Source organism: Eucyclogobius newberryi, unplaced genomic scaffold (assembly GCF_026437365.1).
Source record: "Eucyclogobius newberryi isolate DKJ021-1_F unplaced genomic scaffold, fEucNew1.0.hap1 SCAF_14, whole genome shotgun sequence".
In the NCBI taxonomy this organism is placed as follows: Eukaryota; Metazoa; Chordata; class Actinopteri; order Gobiiformes; family Gobiidae; genus Eucyclogobius; species Eucyclogobius newberryi.
Window position 1 is genome coordinate 8,104,266 of NW_027315768.1, and position 21,807 is coordinate 8,126,072.

The following is a 21,807-nucleotide window of genomic DNA, read 5'->3' on the forward strand; positions in this document are numbered from 1 at the left end:
ACCGAGACACTGACCGCTGCTGCTCATCGTGTCAAGAGACTATTGTCCGTCCACGTCAGGCTGACCTTACACTGCAGGAGAATGCTTCTGTGAGTTGCAGTTTCCAGAGGTAAAAAGTATTTGTAGTTATCTTTTGAGTAGTTTTCACAATTAATACTTTTACTTCATACAGTTAAGAGCAGGAATCTGAACTTTCTACTCGTTCACTGTGACATTTTAAACTATATTTTAACAGAGCTTGACGCTTATACAACTGCAAGTTTGTCTGTCGGTATTCTCAGAACTGAAAATGTGTGTATTTTTATTAAAAAGTCTTTATAGCTCCCTGCTAAAAGTTGAGCACTACAACAACAACAAACTTGATTCCGACAGCCTTCCTGCTGCTTCTTCTGGCTCTCTTCTGGCTCCTTCATGTGTCCCTCAGACTCTTTCACCACCAGGCACGAGTTGGGGGTCGCGAGATGACTTTGAAGATGTACATTTTAAACTTATGACACTGCATTTAATGTCATTTAAATTGAAAATGGTACATGTTAGTAATATTAGGTGAAATAACACAATAAACTACTTAAATTAAACAAAATTAAACCTTACTTTAAATTATAAGCAACTTGAAATGATCACAAACACTTCAGACTTACCCCGTCCCTGCATTAGCATGTAAGCGTAGGCAAAAACTTAGATTTTATGTAATTCATTAAAAGCATCACAGCAGGAAGAAAAAACGCTGTAAACTCATGAAACATTTGATTAATATTTAGCTTTAAATTTTTTTTTAAATAAACATTAAGGGTCACTATTGTGGCTATTGATGAAATCTAAAGTCAGTGTTTGCCCAGATTGATAACATTTTGCTATGATACTTTCTCTGCTTTCTGCAGTACCAAAGACAACCACTAAATAGAAGTATTGTATCACTTTTTTAGTTGCCTATGTTTTGTGAAATGACATACCCTAACATCATTTACTATTGAGCCCTGAAAATATTGTTCCGTGTTCCAAAATTCATTGAAAGATAATTCAAAATAGTGAATATTGTGACAGGCCCATTTATATGCTAATAAAAATGTAGATATTTTGGTCCAGTTCTGTCCCATCTTTATTTAGTTCATTAAATTGTTAAACACTTTTTTGTCTATCTTTGGAGATGAAAAAGTAACTTTTTAATATTATTATTACATCAAAAACGCATAGAGGTTTCATCTTTGCATCACATTTATTGCAAAATCCAGCATTGCAAATAACATTTTAGCAAAAAAATATATACATCTATTTACACAGAAGTTTGTGACATTGAAGTTTGCCTCATTTTACCGTTGGAGTGTAAATGACTCTGTAATAACAACAGTCAAGTATTTACATGCAGCTTATCATTATAAAACATGACACTCAAAAGTACCAAAAGGCAGAACTGTTGGAAGCTCTTTGTAATAAAAAGTCTTTAAACAGTCCTGGGTCTTATTTCAGTCCCAGTGTCAGGTCTGGCTGCTTTAGTCCACCTCTTCGATGGTGGGCCCCTGGGAGCCTCCACGGGCCTCCTCTCTGCAGGTGCTTGGGGGTGGGGCTCCCTGGTAGAGCCTACTGATGATGGGGTTACACACTTTCTCCAGCTCCTTCTGCTTGTGCTGGTACTCCTCCACCTCAGCCAGCTGGTTGTTGTCCAGCCAGCTCATGGTCTCCTCACACTTGTCCAGCAGCTTCTTGCGGTCGTCCTGGCTCAGTTTGCTGCTCACGGCCTCGTCCTGCACGCTGTTCTTCACCGTGAACACGTAAGCCTCCAGAGCGTTCTTGGCACTGACCCTGTTCCTCTGGGCTTCATCCTCAGCTTTGAACTTGTCGGCGTCCTGCACCATCTTCTCGATCTCCTCTTTGCTGAGCCGGCCCTTGTCGTTTGTGATGGTGATCTTGTTCTCTTTGCCCGTGCTCTTGTCCACCGCCGACACGTTCAGAATGCCGTTGGCGTCGATGTCGAAGGTGACTTCGATTTGAGGGACTCCTCGGGGGGCAGGGGGGATGCCCGTGAGCTCGAAGCGGCCCAGCAGGTTGTTGTCTTTGGTCATAGCGCGTTCACCCTCATACACCTGGATGAGGACTCCGGGCTGGTTGTCGGAGTAGGTGCTGAAGGTCTGGGTCTGCTTGGTCGGGATGGTGGTGTTGCGTTTGATGAGAGCGGTCATGACTCCTCCGGCCGTCTCGATGCCCAGGGACAGAGGGGCCACGTCCAGCAGTAGCAGGTCCTGGACCTTCTCAGAGGTGTCCCCAGAGAGAATGGCAGCCTGGACGGCTGCACCGTAGGCCACGGCCTCATCTGGGTTGATGCTTTTGTTCAGGTCGCGGCCGTTGAAGAAGTCCTGCAGGAGTTTCTGGACTTTAGGGATCCTGGTGGAGCCTCCCACCAGGACAATGTCTTGGATCTGTCCTTTGTCCATCTTGGCGTCCCTCAGGGCCTTCTCCACAGGCTCCAGTGTTCCCCTGAACAGGTCGGCGCACAGCTCCTCAAAGCGTGCCCTTGTGATGGAGGTGTAGAAGTCTTGTCCCTCAAACAGAGAGTCGATCTCGATGCTGGCCTGGGAGCTGGAGGACAGGGTCCTCTTGGCCCTCTCACATGCAGTGCGCAGCCTCCTCAGGGCTCTCTTGTTCTGGCTAATGTCCTTCTTGTGTTTCCTCTTGAACTCCTGCACAAAATGGTTGACCATGCGGTTGTCAAAGTCCTCTCCTCCCAGATGTGTGTCTCCGGCCGTAGCCTTGACCTCAAAGACGCCATCATCGATGCTGAGGATGGACACGTCGAAGGTGCCTCCTCCCAGGTCAAAGATGAGGACGTCGCGCTCGCCGGAGCGACCTTTGTCCAGGCCGTAGGCGATGGCGGCGGCCGTGGGCTCGTTGATGATCCTCAGGACGTTGAGGCCGGCGATCACACCTGCGTCTTTAGTGGCCTGTCTCTGCGAGTCGTTGAAGTAGGCCGGGACAGTGATGACTGCGTTGGACACTTTCTGGCCCAGATAGGCCTCTGCCACCTCCTTCATCTTCACCAGAACCATGGAGGAGATCTCCTCAGGGCTGAAGGTCTTGTCCTCTCCCTTGTACTCCACTCCGATCTTGGGTTTGCCTGTGTCGTTCACCACTTTGAAGGGCCAGTGCTTCATGTCGGCCTGCACTGTGGAGTCATCAAACCTGCGGCCGATCAGCCTCTTGGCGTCAAACACTGTGTTGTTGGGGTTGAGGGCCACCTGGTTCTTGGCAGCATCTCCGATGAGGCGCTCAGTGTCGGTGAAGGCCACATAGCTGGGGGTGGTCCTGTTGCCCTGGTCATTGGCGATGATTTCCACCTTTCCATGTTGGAAGACCCCCACACACGAGTATGTGGTGCCCAGGTCAATGCCCACTGCCACTCCTTTTGCAGACATCTTGTTCTGTGTTTGTCTCCTGAAAAACAATGAATACTATTTTTAGTTGTTTTGAAGAAATTTGTTATAACTAGTTAAATAACTACAACTGTTGTAGAAAAATACCCATCATGCAAATGTCATGCTTTATTGTAGTTAAACATATATTTATTTAAATATTAGATTTTCCATTTTTTTTTACTGCTAGAAATGTGTTTATATATAAAAAAAAATGTTTCCTACTATCAAATGAATTCAAAAATCCAAAAGATGCATCAATCCAATATTATTAAAAGCAGTGTAGTGTACTTACAATTCAATAGGTTTGCAGTCTTAGTATTCTTCTGCCTCTGTAGTTTCAATGTTCTTGTGTCTCAGCTCTGTAGTTCTCTCTATAGTTCTTGTGCTCTCTGTAGTTCTCTCTATAGTTCTTGTGCTCTCTGTAGTTCTCTCTATAGTTCTTCTGCTCTCTGTAGAGTCTTGTACTTCTCAGTAGTGGTTTGTCCTTCTGCAGCACTTCTGTTCTGATTGTCTCTCCTCTCTCTCCTCGAGCTGTATTTATACTGCTCCCGCCTTCTTTTGGCACTTTCTGGAAACCTCCGGCCTCTTCTGTGATTCTGTCCAATCAGAGCCCTGAACGACAGGACAGCGTGGTGACGTCGTCGACCCTCCCCCAAACATGCTGCCGTTCTAGACTCTGACAGAAACTTAGAGAAAACTTCGGAAAATTGGTCATGTTTACAGGAGATTTGAACGAGTTTTGGCTTTACAGGAGCTGAAAACCTATAATGCCTTTACTCAGTTTGAGAACCATTTTTGCCAGCGTTGTGGTGATGTCTCTTGTTTTTATGATTATTTTATTGAAGGGCATTGTAATAAAAAGAACATTTAAAAAGTTTTTCACCACCTCCACCCAAGAATGAAAGAGAGATAATATAAATCTATCATCTATAAATGTCCTATGCTGTAGGCCAGTGGTTCCTAAAGTGCGGTTTGGGATCCCCGGGGGTCACTAGGCACGAGTTGGGGGTCACGAGATGACTTTGACGATGTACATTTTAAACTTATGACACTGCATTTAATGTCATTTAAAATCGAAAACCGTATATGTTAGTGATATTAGGTAAAATAACACAATAAACTACTTAAATTAAACAAAATTAAACCTTATTTTAATTGTTTTGCTACTTGAAATGATCACAAACGACAATTCTAATGAGGAGTGGGGTTCGCAGCTGGATTGTGTGGTTATTTTGGGGATCCGCAGCCTGAAAAGTTTGGGATACAGTACTTCAGGCTATTTAAACCCTCACTTTTTCTTAGGCTACAACTATTTCAGATAAAACGCTTCAGACATATCCTGTCCCTACATCAGCATGTAGGCGTAGGCCAACACTTAGATTTTCATGTAATTGATTAAAAGCATCACAGCAGGAAAAAAAAAAAAACGCTTTGTTTAAGTTGTATACTTTATAAGTCCTGTAAACTCATGAAACATTTGGTTAATATTTAGCTTAAAAAAACATTAAAAAAAAACCCATTAAGGGTCAATATTGTGGCTATTGATGAAATCTAAAGTCAGTGTTTGCCCAGATTGATAACATTTTGCTATGATACTTTCTCTGCTTTCTGCAGTACCAAAGACAACCACTAAATGGAAGTTTGTATCACTTTTTTTGTTGCCTATGTTTTGTGACATGACATACCCTAACATCATTTACTATTGAGCCCTGAAAATATTGTTCCGTGCTCCATCATTCATTGAAAGATAATTCAAGATAGTGAATATTGTGACAGGCCCATTTATATGTTAATAAAAATGTAGATATTTTGGTCCAGTTCGGTCCCATCTTTATTTAGTTCATTAAACAATTAAACGCTTGTTTGTCTATCTTTGGAGATGAAAAAGTAACTTTTTAATATTATTATTACATCAAAAACGCATAGAGGTTTCATCTTTGCATCACATTTATTGCAAAATCCAGCATTGCAAATGACATTTTAGTAACAAAATATATTTTATCTATCTATTTACACAGAAGTTTGTGACATTGAAGTTTGCCTCATTTTACCGTTGGAGTGTAAATGACTCTGTAATAACAACAGTCAAGTATTTACATGCAGCTTATCATTATAAAACATGACACTCAAAAGTACCAAAAGGCAGAACTGTTGGAAGCTCTTTGTAATAAAAAGTCTTTAAACAGTCCAGGGTCTTATTTCAGTCCCAGTGTCAGGTCTGGCTGCTTTAGTCCACCTCTTCGATGGTGGGCCCCTGGGAGCCTCCACGGGCCTCCTCTCTGCAGGTGCTTGGGGGTGGGGCTCCCTGGTAGAGCCTACTGATGATGGGGTTACACACTTTCTCCAGCTCCTTCTGCTTGTGCTGATACTCCTCCACCTCAGCCAGCTGGTTGTTGTCCAGCCAGCTCATGGTCTCCTCACACTTGTCCAGCAGCTTCTTGCGGTCGTCCTGGCTCAGTTTGCTGCTCACGGCCTCGTCCTGCACGCTGTTCTTCACCGTGAACACGTAAGCCTCCAGAGCGTTCTTGGCACTGACTCTGTTCCTCTGGGCTTCATCCTCAGCTTTGAACTTGTCGGCGTCCTGCACCATCTTCTCGATCTCCTCTTTGCTGAGCCGGCCCTTGTCGTTTGTGATGGTGATCTTGTTCTCTTTGCCCGTGCTCTTGTCCACCGCCGACACGTTCAGAATGCCGTTGGCGTCGATGTCGAAGGTGACTTCGATTTGAGGGACTCCTCGGGGGGCAGGGGGGATGCCCGTGAGCTCGAAGCGGCCCAGCAGGTTGTTGTCTTTGGTCATAGCGCGTTCACCCTCATACACCTGGATGAGGACTCCGGGCTGGTTGTCGGAGTAGGTGCTGAAGGTCTGGGTCTGCTTGGTCGGGATGGTGGTGTTGCGTTTGATGAGAGCGGTCATGACTCCTCCGGCCGTCTCGATGCCCAGGGACAGAGGGGCCACGTCCAGCAGTAGCAGGTCCTGGACCTTCTCAGAGGTGTCCCCAGAGAGAATGGCAGCCTGGACGGCTGCACCGTAGGCCACGGCCTCATCTGGGTTGATGCTTTTGTTCAGGTCCTGCAGGAGTTTCTGGACTTTAGGGATCCTGGTGGAGCCTCCCACCAGGACAATGTCTTGGATCTGTCCTTTGTCCATCTTGGCGTCCCTCAGGGCCTTCTCCACAGGCTCCAGTGTTCCCCTGAACAGGTCGGCGCACAGCTCCTCAAAGCGTGCCCTTGTGATGGAGGTGTAGAAGTCTTGTCCCTCAAACAGAGAGTCGATCTCGATGCTGGCCTGGGAGCTGGAGGACAGGGTCCTCTTGGCCCTCTCACATGCAGTGCGCAGCCTCCTCAGGGCTCTCTTGTTCTGGCTAATGTCCTTCTTGTGTTTCCTCTTGAACTCCTGCACAAAATGGTTGACCATGCGGTTGTCAAAGTCCTCTCCTCCCAGATGTGTGTCTCCGGCCGTAGCCTTGACCTCAAAGACGCCATCATCGATGCTGAGGATGGACACGTCGAAGGTGCCTCCTCCCAGGTCAAAGATGAGGACGTTGCGCTCGCCGGAGCGACCTTTGTCCAGGCCGTAGGCGATGGCGGCGGCCGTGGGCTCGTTGATGATCCTCAGGACGTTGAGGCCGGCGATCACACCTGCGTCTTTAGTGGCCTGTCTCTGCGAGTCGTTGAAGTAGGCCGGGACAGTGATGACTGCGTTGGACACTTTCTGGCCCAGATAGGCCTCTGCCACCTCCTTCATCTTCACCAGAACCATGGAGGAGATCTCCTCAGGGCTGAAGGTCTTGTCCTCTCCCTTGTACTCCACTCCGATCTTGGGTTTGCCTGTGTCGTTCACCACTTTGAAGGGCCAGTGCTTCATGTCGGCCTGCACTGTGGAGTCATCAAACCTGCGGCCGATCAGCCTCTTGGCGTCAAACACTGTGTTGTTGGGGTTGAGGGCCACCTGGTTCTTGGCAGCATCTCCGATGAGGCGCTCAGTGTCGGTGAAGGCCACATAGCTGGGGGTGGTCCTGTTGCCCTGGTCATTGGCGATGATTTCCACCTTTCCATGTTGGAAGACCCCCACACACGAGTATGTGGTGCCCAGGTCAATGCCCACTGCCACTCCTTTTGCAGACATCTTGTTCTGTGTTTGTCTCCTGAAAAACAATGAATACTATTTTTAGTTGTTTTGAAGTAATTTGTTATAACTAGTTAAATAACTACAACTGTTGTAGAAAAATACCCATCATGCAAATGTCATGCTTTATTGTAGTTAAACATATATTTATTTAAATATTAGATTTTCCATTTTTTTTTACTGCTAGAAATGTGTTTATATAGAAAAAAAATGTTTCCTACTATCAAATGAATTAAAAAATCCAAAAGATGCATCAATCCAATATTATTAAAAGCAGTGTAGTGTACTTACAATTCAATAGGTTTGCAGTCTTAGTATTCTTCTGCCTCTGTAGTTTCAATGTTCTTGTGTCTCAGCTCTGTAGTTCTCTCTATAGTTCTTGTGCTCTCTGTAGTTCTCTCTATAGTTCTTGTGCTCTCTGTAGTTCTCTCTATAGTTCTTCTGCTCTCTGTAGAGTCTTGTACTTCTCAGTAGTGGTTTGTCCTTCTGCAGCACTTCTGTTCTGATTGTCTCTCCTCTCTCTCCTCGAGCTGTATTTATACTGCTCCCGCCTTCTTTTGGCACTTTCTGGAAACCTCCGGCCTCTTCTGTGATTCTGTCCAATCAGAGCCCTGAACGACAGGACAGCGTGGTGACGTCGTCGACCCTCCCCCAAACATGCTGCCGTTCTAGACTCTGACAGAAACTTAGAGAAAACACCGGAAAATTGGTCATGTTTACAGGAGATTTGAACGAGTTTTGGCTTTACAGGAGCTGAAAACCTATAATGCCTTTACTCAGTTTGAGAACCATTTTTGCCAGCGTTGTGGTGATGTCTCTTGTTTTTATGATTATTTTATTGAAGGGCATTGTAATAAAAAGAACATTTAAAAAGTTTTTCACCACCTCCACCCAAGAATGAAAGAGAGATAATATAAATCTATCATCTATAAATGTCCTATGCTGTAGGCCAGTGGTTCCTAAAGTGCGGTTTGGGATCCCCGGGGGTCACTAGGCACGAGTTGGGGGTCACGAGATGACTTTGACGATGTACATTTTAAACTTATGACACTGCATTTAATGTCATTTAAAATCGAAAACCGTATATGTTAGTGATATTAGGTAAAATAACACAATAAACTACTTAAATTAAACAAAATTAAACCTTATTTTAATTGTTTTGCTACTTGAAATGATCACAAACGACAATTCTAATGAGGAGTGGGGTTCGCAGCTGGATTGTGTGGTTATTTTGGGGATCCGCAGCCTGAAAAGTTTGGGATACAGTACTTCAGGCTATTTAAACCCTCACTTTTTCTTAGGCTACAACTATTTCAGATAAAACGCTTCAGACATATCCTGTCCCTACATCAGCATGTAGGCGTAGGCCAACACTTAGATTTTCATGTAATTGATTAAAAGCATCACAGCAGGAAAAAAAAAAAGCTTTGTTTAAGTTGTATACTTTATAAGTCCTGTAAACTCATGAAACATTTGGTTAATATTTAGCTTAAAAAAACATTTAAAAAAAACCCATTAAGGGTCAATATTGTGGCTATTGATGAAATCTAAAGTCAGTGTTTGCCCAGATTGATAACATTTTGCTATGATACTTTCTCTGCTTTCTGCAGTACCAAAGACAACCACTAAATGGAAGTTTGTATCACTTTTTTTGTTGCCTATGTTTTGTGACATGACATACCCTAACATCATTTACTATTGAGCCCTGAAAATATTGTTCCGTGCTCCATCATTCATTGAAAGATAATTCAAGATAGTGAATATTGTGACAGGCCCATTTATATGTTAATAAAAATGTAGATATTTTGGTCCAGTTCGGTCCCATCTTTATTTAGTTCATTAAACAGTTAAACGCTTGTTTGTCTATCTTTGGAGATGAAAAAGTAACTTTTTAATATTATTATTACATCAAAAACGCATAGAGGTTTCATCTTTGCATCACATTTATTGCAAAATCCAGCATTGCAAATGACATTTTAGTAACAAAATATATTTTATCTATCTATTTACACAGAAGTTTGTGACATTGAAGTTTGCCTCATTTTACCGTTGGAGTGTAAATGACTCTGTAATAACAACAGTCAAGTATTTACATGCAGCTTATCATTATAAAACATGACACTCAAAAGTACCAAAAGGCAGAACTGTTGGAAGCTCTTTGTAATAAAAAGTCTTTAAACAGTCCAGGGTCTTATTTCAGTCCCAGTGTCAGGTCTGGCTGCTTTAGTCCACCTCTTCGATGGTGGGCCCCTGGGAGCCTCCACGGGCCTCCTCTCTGCAGGTGCTTGGGGGTGGGGCTCCCTGGTAGAGCCTACTGATGATGGGGTTACACACTTTCTCCAGCTCCTTCTGCTTGTGCTGATACTCCTCCACCTCAGCCAGCTGGTTGTTGTCCAGCCAGCTCATGGTCTCCTCACACTTGTCCAGTAGCTTCTTGCGGTCGTCCTGGCTCAGTTTGCTGCTCACGGCCTCGTCCTGCACGCTGTTCTTCACCGTGAACACGTAAGCCTCCAGAGCGTTCTTGGCACTGACCCTGTTCCTCTGGGCTTCATCCTCAGCTTTGAACTTGTCGGCGTCCTGCACCATCTTCTCGATCTCCTCTTTGCTGAGCCGGCCCTTGTCGTTTGTGATGGTGATCTTGTTCTCTTTGCCCGTGCTCTTGTCCACCGCCGACACGTTCAGAATGCCGTTGGCGTCGATGTCGAAGGTGACTTCGATTTGAGGGACTCCTCGGGGGGCAGGGGGGATGCCCGTGAGCTCGAAGCGGCCCAGCAGGTTGTTGTCTTTGGTCATAGCGCGTTCACCCTCATACACCTGGATGAGGACTCCGGGCTGGTTGTCGGAGTAGGTGCTGAAGGTCTGGGTCTGCTTGGTCGGGATGGTGGTGTTGCGTTTGATGAGAGCGGTCATGACTCCTCCGGCCGTCTCGATGCCCAGGGACAGAGGGGCCACGTCCAGCAGTAGCAGGTCCTGGACCTTCTCAGAGGTGTCCCCAGAGAGAATGGCAGCCTGGACGGCTGCACCGTAGGCCACGGCCTCATCTGGGTTGATGCTTTTGTTCAGGTCGCGGCCGTTGAAGAAGTCCTGCAGGAGTTTCTGGACTTTAGGGATCCTGGTGGAGCCTCCCACCAGGACAATGTCTTGGATCTGTCCTTTGTCCATCTTGGCGTCCCTCAGGGCCTTCTCCACAGGCTCCAGTGTTCCCCTGAACAGGTCGGCGCACAGCTCCTCAAAGCGTGCCCTTGTGATGGAGGTGTAGAAGTCTTGTCCCTCAAACAGAGAGTCGATCTCGATGCTGGCCTGGGAGCTGGAGGACAGGGTCCTCTTGGCCCTCTCACATGCAGTGCGCAGCCTCCTCAGGGCTCTCTTGTTCTGGCTAATGTCCTTCTTGTGTTTCCTCTTGAACTCCTGCACAAAATGGTTGACCATGCGGTTGTCAAAGTCCTCTCCTCCCAGATGTGTGTCTCCGGCCGTAGCCTTGACCTCAAAGACGCCATCATCGATGCTGAGGATGGACACGTCGAAGGTGCCTCCTCCCAGGTCAAAGATGAGGACGTTGCGCTCGCCGGAGCGACCTTTGTCCAGGCCGTAGGCGATGGCGGCGGCCGTGGGCTCGTTGATGATCCTCAGGACGTTGAGGCCGGCGATCACACCTGCGTCTTTAGTGGCCTGTCTCTGCGAGTCGTTGAAGTAGGCCGGGACAGTGATGACTGCGTTGGACACTTTCTGGCCCAGATAGGCCTCTGCCACCTCCTTCATCTTCACCAGAACCATGGAGGAGATCTCCTCAGGGCTGAAGGTCTTGTCCTCTCTCTTGTACTCCACTCCGATCTTGGGTTTGCCTGTGTCGTTCACCACTTTGAAGGGCCAGTGCTTCATGTCGGCCTGCACTGTGGAGTCATCAAACCTGCGGCCGATCAGCCTCTTGGCGTCAAACACTGTGTTGTTGGGGTTGAGGGCCACCTGGTTCTTGGCAGCATCTCCGATGAGGCGCTCAGTGTCGGTGAAGGCCACATAGCTGGGGGTGGTCCTGTTGCCCTGGTCATTGGCGATGATTTCCACCTTTCCATGTTGGAAGACCCCCACACACGAGTATGTGGTGCCCAGGTCAATGCCCACTGCCACTCCTTTTGCAGACATCTTGTTCTGTGTTTGTCTCCTGAAAAACAATGAATACTATTTTTAGTTGTTTTGAAGTAATTTGTTATAACTAGTTAAATAACTACAACTGTTGTAGAAAAATACCCATCATGCAAATGTCATGCTTTATTGTAGTTAAACATATATTTATTTAAATATTAGATTTTCCTTTTTTTTTACTGCTAGAAATGTGTTTATATAGAAAAAAAAATGTTTCCTACTATCAAATGAATTCAAAAATCCAAAAGATGCATCAATCCAATATTATTAAAAGCAGTGTAGTGTACTTACAATTCAATAGGTTTGCAGTCTTAGTATTCTTCTGCCTCTGTAGTTTCAATGTTCTTGTGTCTCAGCTCTGTAGTTCTCTCTATAGTTCTTGTGCTCTCTGTAGTTCTCTCTATAGTTCTTCTGCTCTCTGTAGAGTCTTGTACTTCTCAGTAGTGGTTTGTCCTTCTGCAGCACTTCTGTTCTGATTGTCTCTCCTCTCTCTCCTCGAGCTGTATTTATACTGCTCCCGCCTTCTTCTGGCACTTTCTGGAAACCTCCGGCCTCTTCTGTGATTCTGTCCAATCAGAGCCCTGAACGACAGGACAGCGTGGTGACGTCGTCGGCCCTCCCCCAAACATGCTGCCGTTCTAGACTCTGACAGAAACTTAGAGAAAACACCCGGAAAATTGGTCATGTTTACAGGAGATTTGAACGAGTTTTGGCTTTACAGGAGCTGAAAACCTATAATGCCTTTACTCAGTTTGAGAACCATTTTTGCCAGCGTTGTGGTTATGTCTCTTGTTTTTATGATTATTTTATTGAAGGGCATTGTAATAAAAAGAACATTTAAAAAGTTTTTCACCACCTCCACCCAAGAATGAAAGAGAGATAATATAAATCTATCATCTATAAATGTCCTATGCTGTAGGCCAGTGGTTCCTAAAGTGCGGTTTGGGATCCCCGGGGGTCACTAGGCACGAGTTGGGGGTCACGAGATGACTTTGACGATGTACATTTTAAACTTATGACACTGCATTTAATGTCATTTAAAATCGAAAACCGTATATGTTAGTGATATTAGGTAAAATAACACAATAAACTACTTAAATTAAACAAAATTAAACCTTATTTTAATTGTTTTGCTACTTGAAATGATCACAAACGACAATTCTAATGAGGAGTGGGGTTCGCAGCTGGATTGTGTGGTTATTTTGGGGATCCGCACCCTGAAAAGTTTGGGATACAGTACTTCAGGCTATTTAAACCCTCACTTTTTCTTAGGCTACAACTATTTCAGATAAAACGCTTCAGACATATCCTGTCCCTACATCAGCATGTAGGCGTAGGCCAACACTTAGATTTTCATGTAATTGATTAAAAGCATCACAGCAGGAAAAAAAAAAACGCTTTGTTTAAGTTGTATACTTTATAAGTACTGTAAACTCATGAAACATTTGGTTAATATTTAGCTTTAAAAAACATTTAAAAAAAACCCATTAAGGGTCAATATTGTGGCTATTGATGAAATCTAAAGTCAGTGTTTGCCCAGATTGATAACATTTTGCTATGATACTTTCTCTGCTTTCTGCAGTACCAAAGACAACCACTAAATGGAAGTTTGTATCACTTTTTTTGTTGCCTATGTTTTGTGACATGACATACCCTAACATCATTTACTATTGAGCCCTGAAAATATTGTTCCGTGCTCCATCATTCATTGAAAGATAATTCAAGATAGTGAATATTGTGACAGGCCCATTTATATGTTAATAAAAATGTAGATATTTTGGTCCAGTTCGGGCCCATCTTTATTTAGTTCATTAAACAGTTAAACGCTTGTTTGTCTATCTTTGGAGATGAAAAAGTAACTTTTTAATATTATTATTACATCAAAAACGCATAGAGGTTTCATCTTTGCATCACATTTATTGCAAAATCCAGCATTGAAAATGACATTTTAGTAACAAAATATATTTTATCTATCTATTTACACAGAAGTTTGTGACATTGAAGTTTGCCTCATTTTACCGTTGGAGTGTAAATGACTCAGTAATAACAACAGTCAAGTATTTACATGCAGCTTATCATTATAAAACATGACACTCAAAAGTACCAAAAGGCAGAACTGTTGGAAGCTCTTTGTAATAAAAAGTCTTTAAACAGTCCAGGGTCTTATTTCAGTCCCAGTGTCAGGTCTGGCTGCTTTAGTCCACCTCTTCGATGGTGGGCCCCTGGGAGCCTCCACGGGCCTCCTCTCTGCAGGTGCTTGGGGGTGGGGCTCCCTGGTAGAGCCTACTGATGATGGGGTTACACACTTTCTCCAGCTCCTTCTGCTTGTGCTGGTACTCCTCCACCTCAGCCAGCTGGTTGTTGTCCAGCCAGCTCATGGTCTCCTCACACTTGTCCAGCAGCTTCTTGCGGTCGTCCTGGCTCAGTTTGCTGCTCACGGCCTCGTCCTGCACGCTGTTCTTCACCGTGAACACGTAAGCCTCCAGAGCGTTCTTGGCACTGACCCTGTTCCTCTGGGCTTCATCCTCAGCTTTGAACTTGTCGGCGTCCTGCACCATCTTCTCGATCTCCTCTTTGCTGAGCCGGCCCTTGTCGTTTGTGATGGTGATCTTGTTCTCTTTGCCCGTGCTCTTGTCCACCGCCGACACGTTCAGAATGCCGTTGGCGTCGATGTCGAAGGTGATTTCGATTTGAGGGACTCCTCGGGGGGCCGGGGGGATGCCCGTGAGCTCGAAGCGGCCCAGCAGGTTGTTGTCTTTGGTCATAGCGCGTTCACCCTCATACACCTGGATGAGGACTCCGGGCTGGTTGTCGGAGTAGGTGCTGAAGGTCTGGGTCTGCTTGGTCGGGATGGTGGTGTTGCGTTTGATGAGAGCGGTCATGACTCCTCCGGCCGTCTCGATGCCCAGGGACAGAGGGGCCACGTCCAGCAGTAGCAGGTCCTGGACCTTCTCAGAGGTGTCCCCAGAGAGAATGGCAGCCTGGACGGCTGCACCGTAGGCCACGGCCTCATCTGGGTTGATGCTTTTGTTCAGGTCGCGGCCGTTGAAGAAGTCCTGCAGGAGTTTCTGGACTTTAGGGATCCTGGTGGAGCCTCCCACCAGGACAATGTCTTGGATCTGTCCTTTGTCCATCTTGGCGTCCCTCAGGGCCTTCTCCACAGGCTCCAGTGTTCCCCTGAACAGGTCGGCGCACAGCTCCTCAAAGCGTGCCCTTGTGATGGAGGTGTAGAAGTCTTGTCCCTCAAACAGAGAGTCGATCTCGATGCTGGCCTGGGAGCTGGAGGACAGGGTCCTCTTGGCCCTCTCAGATGCAGTGCGCAGCCTCCTCAGGGCTCTCTTGTTCTGGCTAATGTCCTTCTTGTGTTTCCTCTTGAACTCCTGCACAAAATGGTTGACCATGCGGTTGTCAAAGTCCTCTCCTCCCAGATGTGTGTCTCCGGCCGTAGCCTTGACCTCAAAGACGCCATCATCGATGCTGAGGATGGACACGTCGAAGGTGCCTCCTCCCAGGTCAAAGATGAGGACGTTGCGCTCGCCGGAGCGACCTTTGTCCAGGCCGTAGGCGATGGCGGCGGCCGTGGGCTCGTTGATGATCCTCAGGACGTTGAGGCCGGCGATCACACCTGCGTCTTTAGTGGCCTGTCTCTGCGAGTCGTTGAAGTAGGCCGGGACAGTGATGACTGCGTTGGACACTTTCTGGCCCAGATAGGCCTCTGCCACCTCCTTCATCTTCACCAGAACCATGGAGGAGATCTCCTCAGGGCTGAAGGTCTTGTCCTCTCCCTTGTACTCCACTCCGATCTTGGGTTTGCCTGTGTCGTTCACCACTTTGAAGGGCCAGTGCTTCATGTCGGCCTGCACTGTGGAGTCATCAAACCTGCGGCCGATCAGCCTCTTGGCGTCAAACACTGTGTTGTTGGGGTTGAGGGCCACCTGGTTCTTGGCAGCATCTCCGATGAGGCGCTCAGTGTCGGTGAAGGCCACATAGCTGGGGGTGGTCCTGTTGCCCTGGTCATTGGCGATGATTTCCACCTTTCCATGTTGGAAGACCCCCACACACGAGTATGTGGTGCCCAGGTCAATGCCCACTGCCACTCCTTTTGCAGACATCTTGTTCTGTGTTTGTCTCCTGAAAAACAATGAATACTATTTTTAGTTGTTTTGAAGTAATTTGTTATAACTAGTTAAATAACTACAACTGTTGTAGAAAAATACCCATCATGCAAATGTCATGCTTTATTGTAGTTAAACATATATTTATTTAAATATTAGATTTTCCTTTTTTTTTTACTGCTAGAAATGTGTTTATATAGAAAAAAAAATGTTTCCTACTATCAAATGAATTAAAAAATCCAAAAGATGCATCAATCCAATATTATTAAAAGCAGTGTAGTGTACTTACAATTCAATAGGTTTGCAGTCTTAGTATTCTTCTGCCTCTGTAGTTTCAATGTTCTTGTGTCTCAGCTCTGTAGTTCTCTCTATAGTTCTTGTGCTCTCTGTAGTTCTCTCTATAGTTCTTGTGCTCTCTGTAGTTCTCTCTATAGTTCTTGTGCTCTCTGTAGTTCTCTCTATAGTTCTTCTGCTCTCTGTAGAGTCTTGTACTTCTCAGTAGTGGTTTGTCCTTCTGCAGCACTTCTGTTCTGATTTTCTCTCCTCTCTCTCCTCGAGCTGTATTTATACTGCTCCCGCCTTCTTCTGGCACTTTCTGGAAACCTCCCGCCTCTTCTGTGATTCTGTCCAATCAGAGCCCTGAACGACAGGACAGCGTGGTGACGTCGTCGGCCCTCCCCCAAACATGCTGCCGTTCTAGACTCTGACAGAAACTTAGAGAAAACACCGGAAAATTGGTCATGTTTACAGGAGATTTGAACGAGTTTTGGCTTTACAGGAGCTGAAAACCTATAATGCCTTTACTCAGTTTGAGAACCATTTTTGCCAGCGTTGTGGTGATGTCTCTTGTTTTTATGATTATTTTATTGAAGGGCATTGTAATAAAAAGAACATTTAAAAAGTTTTTCACCACCTCCACCCAAGAATGAAAGAGAGATAATATAAATCTATCATCTATAAATGTCCTATGCTGTAGGCCAGTGGTTCCTAAAGTGCGGTTTGGGATCCCCGGGGGTCACTAGGCACGAGTTGGGGGTCACGAGATGACTTTGACGATGTACATTTTAAACTTATGACACTGCATTTAATGTCATTTAAAATCGAAAACCGTATATGTTAGTGATATTAGGTAAAATAACACAATAAACTACTTAAATTAAACAAAATTAAACCTTATTTTAATTGTTTTGCTACTTGAAATGATCACAAACGACAATTCTAATGAGGAGTGGGGTTCGCAGCTGGATTGTGTGGTTATTTTGGGGATCCGCACCCTGAAAAGTTTGGGATACAGTACTTCAGGCTATTTAAACCCTCACTTTTTCTTAGGCTACAACTATTTCAGATAAAACGCTTCAGACATATCCTGTCCCTACATCAGCATGTAGGCGTAGGCCAACACTTAGATTTTCATGTAATTGATTAAAAGCATCACAGCAGGAAAAAAAAAAAACGCTTTGTTTAAGTTGTATACTTTATAAGTACTGTAAACTCATGAAACATTTGGTTAATATTTAGCTTTAAAAAACATTTAAAAAAACCCCATTAAGGGTCAATATTGTGGCTATTGATGAAATCTAAAGTCAGTGTTTGCCCAGATTGATAACATTTTGCTATGATACTTTCTCTGCTTTCTGCAGTACCAAAGACAACCACTAAATGGAAGTTTGTATCACTTTTTTTGTTGCCTATGTTTTGTGACATGACATACCCTAACATCATTTACTATTGAGCCCTGAAAATATTGTTCCGTGCTCCATCATTCATTGAAAGATAATTCAAGATAGTGAATATTGTGACAGGCCCATTTATATGTTAATAAAAATGTAGATATTTTGGTCCAGTTCGGTCCCATCTTTATTTAGTTCATTAAACAGTTAAACGCTTGTTTGTCTATCTTTGGAGATGAAAAAGTAACTTTTTAATATTATTATTACATCAAAACCGCATAGAGGTTTCATCTTTGCATCACATTTATTGCAAAATCCAGCATTGAAAATGACATTTTAGTAACAAAATATATTTTATCTATCTATTTACACAGAAGTTTGTGACATTGAAGTTTGCCTCATTTTACCGTTGGAGTGTAAATGACTCAGTAATAACAACAGTCAAGTATTTACATGCAGCTTATCATTATAAAACATGACACTCAAAAGTACCAAAAGGCAGAACTGTTGGAAGCTCTTTGTAATAAAAAGTCTTTAAACAGTCCAGGGTCTTATTTCAGTCCCAGTGTCAGGTCTGGCTGCTTTAGTCCACCTCTTCGATGGTGGGCCCCTGGGAGCCTCCACGGGCCTCCTCTCTGCAGGTGCTTGGGGGTGGGGCTCCCTGGTAGAGCCTACTGATGATGGGGTTACACACTTTCTCCAGCTCCTTCTGCTTGTGCTGGTACTCCTCCACCTCAGCCAGCTGGTTGTTGTCCAGCCAGCTCATGGTCTCCTCACACTTGTCCAGCAGCTTCTTGCGGTCGTCCTGGCTCAGTTTGCTGCTCACGGCCTCGTCCTGCACGCTGTTCTTCACCGTGAACACGTAAGCCTCCAGAGCGTTCTTGGCACTGACCCTGTTCCTCTGGGCTTCATCCTCAGCTTTGAACTTGTCGGCGTCCTGCACCATCTTCTCGATCTCCTCTTTGCTGAGCCGGCCCTTGTCGTTTGTGATGGTGATCTTGTTCTCTTTGCCCGTGCTCTTGTCCACCGCCGACACGTTCAGAATGCCGTTGGCGTCGATGTCGAAGGTGACTTCGATTTGAGGGACTCCTCGGGGGGCAGGGGGGATGCCCGTGAGCTCGAAGCGGCCCAGCAGGTTGTTGTCTTTGGTCATAGCGCGTTCACCCTCATACACCTGGATGAGGACTCCGGGCTGGTTGTCGGAGTAGGTGCTGAAGGTCTGGGTCTGCTTGGTCGGGATGGTGGTGTTGCGTTTGATGAGAGCGGTCATGACTCCTCCGGCCGTCTCGATGCCCAGGGACAGAGGGGCCACGTCCAGCAGTAGCAGGTCCTGGACCTTCTCAGAGGTGTCCCCAGAGAGAATGGCAGCCTGGACGGCTGCACCGTAGGCCACGGCCTCATCTGGGTTGATGCTTTTGTTCAGGTCGCGGCCGTTGAAGAAGTCCTGCAGGAGTTTCTGGACTTTAGGGATCCTGGTGGAGCCTCCCACCAGGACAATGTCTTGGATCTGTCCTTTGTCCATCTTGGCGTCCCTCAGGGCCTTCTCCACAGGCTCCAGTGTTCCCCTGAACAGGTCGGCGCACAGCTCCTCAAAGCGTGCCCTTGTGATGGAGGTGTAGAAGTCTTGTCCCTCAAACAGAGAGTCGATCTCGATGCTGGCCTGGGAGCTGGAGGACAGGGTCCTCTTGGCCCTCTCACATGCAGTGCGCAGCCTCCTCAGGGCTCTCTTGTTCTGGCTAATGTCCTTCTTGTGTTTCCTCTTGAACTCCTGCACAAAATGGTTGACCATGCGGTTGTCAAAGTCCTCTCCTCCCAGATGTGTGTCTCCGGCCGTAGCCTTGACCTCAAAGACGCCATCATCGATGCTGAGGATGGACACGTCGAAGGTGCCTCCTCCCAGGTCAAAGATGAGGACGTTGCGCTCGCCGGAGCGACCTTTGTCCAGGCCGTAGGCGATGGCGGCGGCCGTGGGCTCGTTGATGATCCTCAGGACGTTGAGGCCGGCGATCACACCTGCGTCTTTAGTGGCCTGTCTCTGCGAGTCGTTGAAGTAGGCCGGGACAGTGATGACTGCGTTGGACACTTTCTGGCCCAGATAGGCCTCTGCCACCTCCTTCATCTTCACCAGAACCATGGAGGAGATCTCCTCAGGGCTGAAGGTCTTGTCCTCTCCCTTGTACTCCACTCCGATCTTGGGTTTGCCTGTGTCGTTCACCACTTTGAAGGGCCAGTGCTTCATGTCGGCCTGCACTGTGGAGTCATCAAACCTGCGGCCGATCAGCCTCTTGGCGTCAAACACTGTGTTGTTGGGGTTGAGGGCCACCTGGTTCTTGGCAGCATCTCCGATGAGGCGCTCAGTGTCGGTGAAGGCCACATAGCTGGGGGTGGTCCTGTTGCCCTGGTCATTGGCGATGATTTCCACCTTTCCATGTTGGAAGACCCCCACACACGAGTATGTGGTGCCCAGGTCAATGCCCACTGCCACTCCTTTTGCAGACATCTTGTTCTGTGTTTGTCTCCTGAAAAACAATGAATACTATTTTTAGTTGTTTTGAAGTAATTTGTTATAACTAGTTAAATAACTACAACTGTTGTAGAAAAATACCCATCATGCAAATGTCATGCTTTATTGTAGTTAAACATATATTTATTTAAATATTAGATTTTCCTTTTTTTTTTACTGCTAGAAATGTGTTTATATAGAAAAAAAAATGTTTCCTACTATCAAATGAATTCAAAAATCCAAAAGATGCATCAATCCAATATTATTAAAAGCAGTGTAGTGTACTTACAATTCAATAGGTTTGCAGTCTTAGTATTCTTCTGCCTCTGTAGTTTCAATGTTCTTGTGTCTCAGCTCTGTAGTTCTCTCTATAGTTCTTGTGCTCTCTGTAGTTCTCTCTATAGTTCTTGTGCTCTCTGTAGTTCTCTCTATAGTTCTTGTGCTCTCTGTAGTTCTCTCTATAGTTCTTCTGCTCTCTGTAGAGTCTTGTACTTCTCAGTAGTGGTTTGTCCTTCTGCAGCACTTCTGTTCTGATTGTCTCTCCTCTCTCTCCTCGAGCTGTATTTATACTGCTCCCGCCTTCTTCTGGCACTTTCTGGAAACCTCCGGCCTCTTCTGGGATTCTGTCCAATCAGAGCCCTGAACGACAGGACAGCGTGGTGACGTCGTCGACCCTCCCCCAAACATGCTGCCGTTCTAGACTCTGACAGAAACTTAGAGAAAACACCGGAAAATTGGTCATGTTTACAGGAGATTTGAACGAGTTTTGGCTTTACAGGAGCTGAAAACCTATAATGCCTTTACTCAGTTTGAGAACCATTTTTGCCAGCGTTGTGGTTATGTCTCTTGTTTTTATGATTATTTTATTGAAGGGCATTGTAATAAAAAGAACATTTAAAAAGTTTTTCACCACCTCCACCCAAGAATGAAAGAGAGATAATATAAATCTATCATCTATAAATGTCCTATGCTGTAGGCCAGTGGTTCCTAAAGTGCGGTTTGGGATCCCCGGGGGTCACTAGGCACGAGTTGGGGGTCACGAGATGACTTTGACGATGTACATTTTAAACTTATGACACTGCATTTAATGTCATTTAAAATCGAAAACCGTATATGTTAGTGATATTAGGTAAAATAACACAATAAACTACTTAAATTAAACAAAATTAAACCTTATTTTAATTGTTTTGCTTCTTGAAATGATCACAAACGACAATTCTAATGAGGAGTGGGGTTCGCAGCTGGATTGTGTGGTTATTTTGGGGATCCGCACCCTGAAAAGTTTGGGATACAGTACTTCAGGCTATTTAAACCCTCACTTTTTCTTAGGCTACAACTATTTCAGATAAAACGCTTCAGACATATCCTGTCCCTACATCAGCATGTAGGCGTAGGCCAACACTTAGATTTTCATGTAATTGATTAAAAGCATCACAGCAGGAAAAAAAAAACGCTTTGTTTAAGTTGTATACTTTATAAGTCCTGTAAACTCATGAAACATTTGGTTAATATTTAGCTTAAAAAAACATTTAAAAAAACCCATAACGGTCAATATTGTGGCTATTGATGAAATCTAAAGTCAGTGTTTGCCCAGATTGATAACATTTTGCTATGATACTTTCTCTGCTTTCTGCAGTACCAAAGACAACCACTAAATGGAAGTTTGTATCACTTTTTTTGTTGCCTATGTTTTGTGACATGACATACCCTAACATCATTTACTATTGAGCCCTGAAAATATTGTTCCGTGCTCCATCATTCATTGAAAGATAATTCAAGATAGTGAATATTGTGACAGGCCCATTTATATGTTAATAAAAATGTAGATATTTTGGTCCAGTTCGGT

General features: G+C 45.2%; 5 protein-coding genes across 5 annotated transcripts; all 5 read right to left on the bottom strand.

The window, feature by feature from the left end:
- Positions 1 to 1,204: 1,204 nt before the first annotated feature.
- LOC140359361 (heat shock 70 kDa protein 1-like) lies at positions 1,205 to 3,909 on the bottom strand. Its single transcript, XM_072444256.1, has 2 exons — positions 3,700 to 3,909; positions 1,205 to 3,426 (listed from the first exon to the last, which is right to left on the bottom strand). The coding sequence occupies exon 2, from the start codon at positions 3,405 to 3,407 to the stop codon at positions 1,491 to 1,493; it is 1,917 nt and encodes a 638-aa protein (XP_072300357.1). The 5' UTR covers positions 3,408 to 3,426; positions 3,700 to 3,909; the 3' UTR covers positions 1,205 to 1,490.
- Positions 3,910 to 5,336: 1,427 nt separating this feature from the next.
- LOC140359362 (heat shock 70 kDa protein 1-like) lies at positions 5,337 to 8,034 on the bottom strand. Its single transcript, XM_072444257.1, has 2 exons — positions 7,825 to 8,034; positions 5,337 to 7,552 (listed from the first exon to the last, which is right to left on the bottom strand). Exon 2 carries the CDS (start codon positions 7,531 to 7,533, stop codon positions 5,635 to 5,637), a length of 1,899 nt encoding a protein of 632 aa, XP_072300358.1. The 5' UTR covers positions 7,534 to 7,552; positions 7,825 to 8,034; the 3' UTR covers positions 5,337 to 5,634.
- A 1,424-nt stretch (positions 8,035 to 9,458) lies between these two features.
- LOC140359364 (heat shock 70 kDa protein 1-like) lies at positions 9,459 to 12,144 on the bottom strand. The gene is made up of 2 exons (XM_072444258.1): positions 11,965 to 12,144; positions 9,459 to 11,692 (listed from the first exon to the last, which is right to left on the bottom strand). The coding sequence occupies exon 2, from the start codon at positions 11,671 to 11,673 to the stop codon at positions 9,757 to 9,759; it is 1,917 nt and encodes a 638-aa protein (XP_072300359.1). The 5' UTR covers positions 11,674 to 11,692; positions 11,965 to 12,144; the 3' UTR covers positions 9,459 to 9,756.
- A 1,426-nt stretch (positions 12,145 to 13,570) lies between these two features.
- LOC140359365 (heat shock 70 kDa protein 1-like) lies at positions 13,571 to 16,320 on the bottom strand. Its single transcript, XM_072444259.1, has 2 exons — positions 16,078 to 16,320; positions 13,571 to 15,804 (listed from the first exon to the last, which is right to left on the bottom strand). The coding sequence occupies exon 2, from the start codon at positions 15,783 to 15,785 to the stop codon at positions 13,869 to 13,871; it is 1,917 nt and encodes a 638-aa protein (XP_072300360.1). The 5' UTR covers positions 15,786 to 15,804; positions 16,078 to 16,320; the 3' UTR covers positions 13,571 to 13,868.
- Positions 16,321 to 17,743: 1,423 nt separating this feature from the next.
- Positions 17,744 to 20,490, bottom strand: LOC140359366 (heat shock 70 kDa protein 1-like). The gene is made up of 2 exons (XM_072444260.1): positions 20,251 to 20,490; positions 17,744 to 19,977 (listed from the first exon to the last, which is right to left on the bottom strand). The coding sequence occupies exon 2, from the start codon at positions 19,956 to 19,958 to the stop codon at positions 18,042 to 18,044; it is 1,917 nt and encodes a 638-aa protein (XP_072300361.1). The 5' UTR covers positions 19,959 to 19,977; positions 20,251 to 20,490; the 3' UTR covers positions 17,744 to 18,041.
- Between the last annotated feature and the right edge of the window lie 1,317 nt (positions 20,491 to 21,807).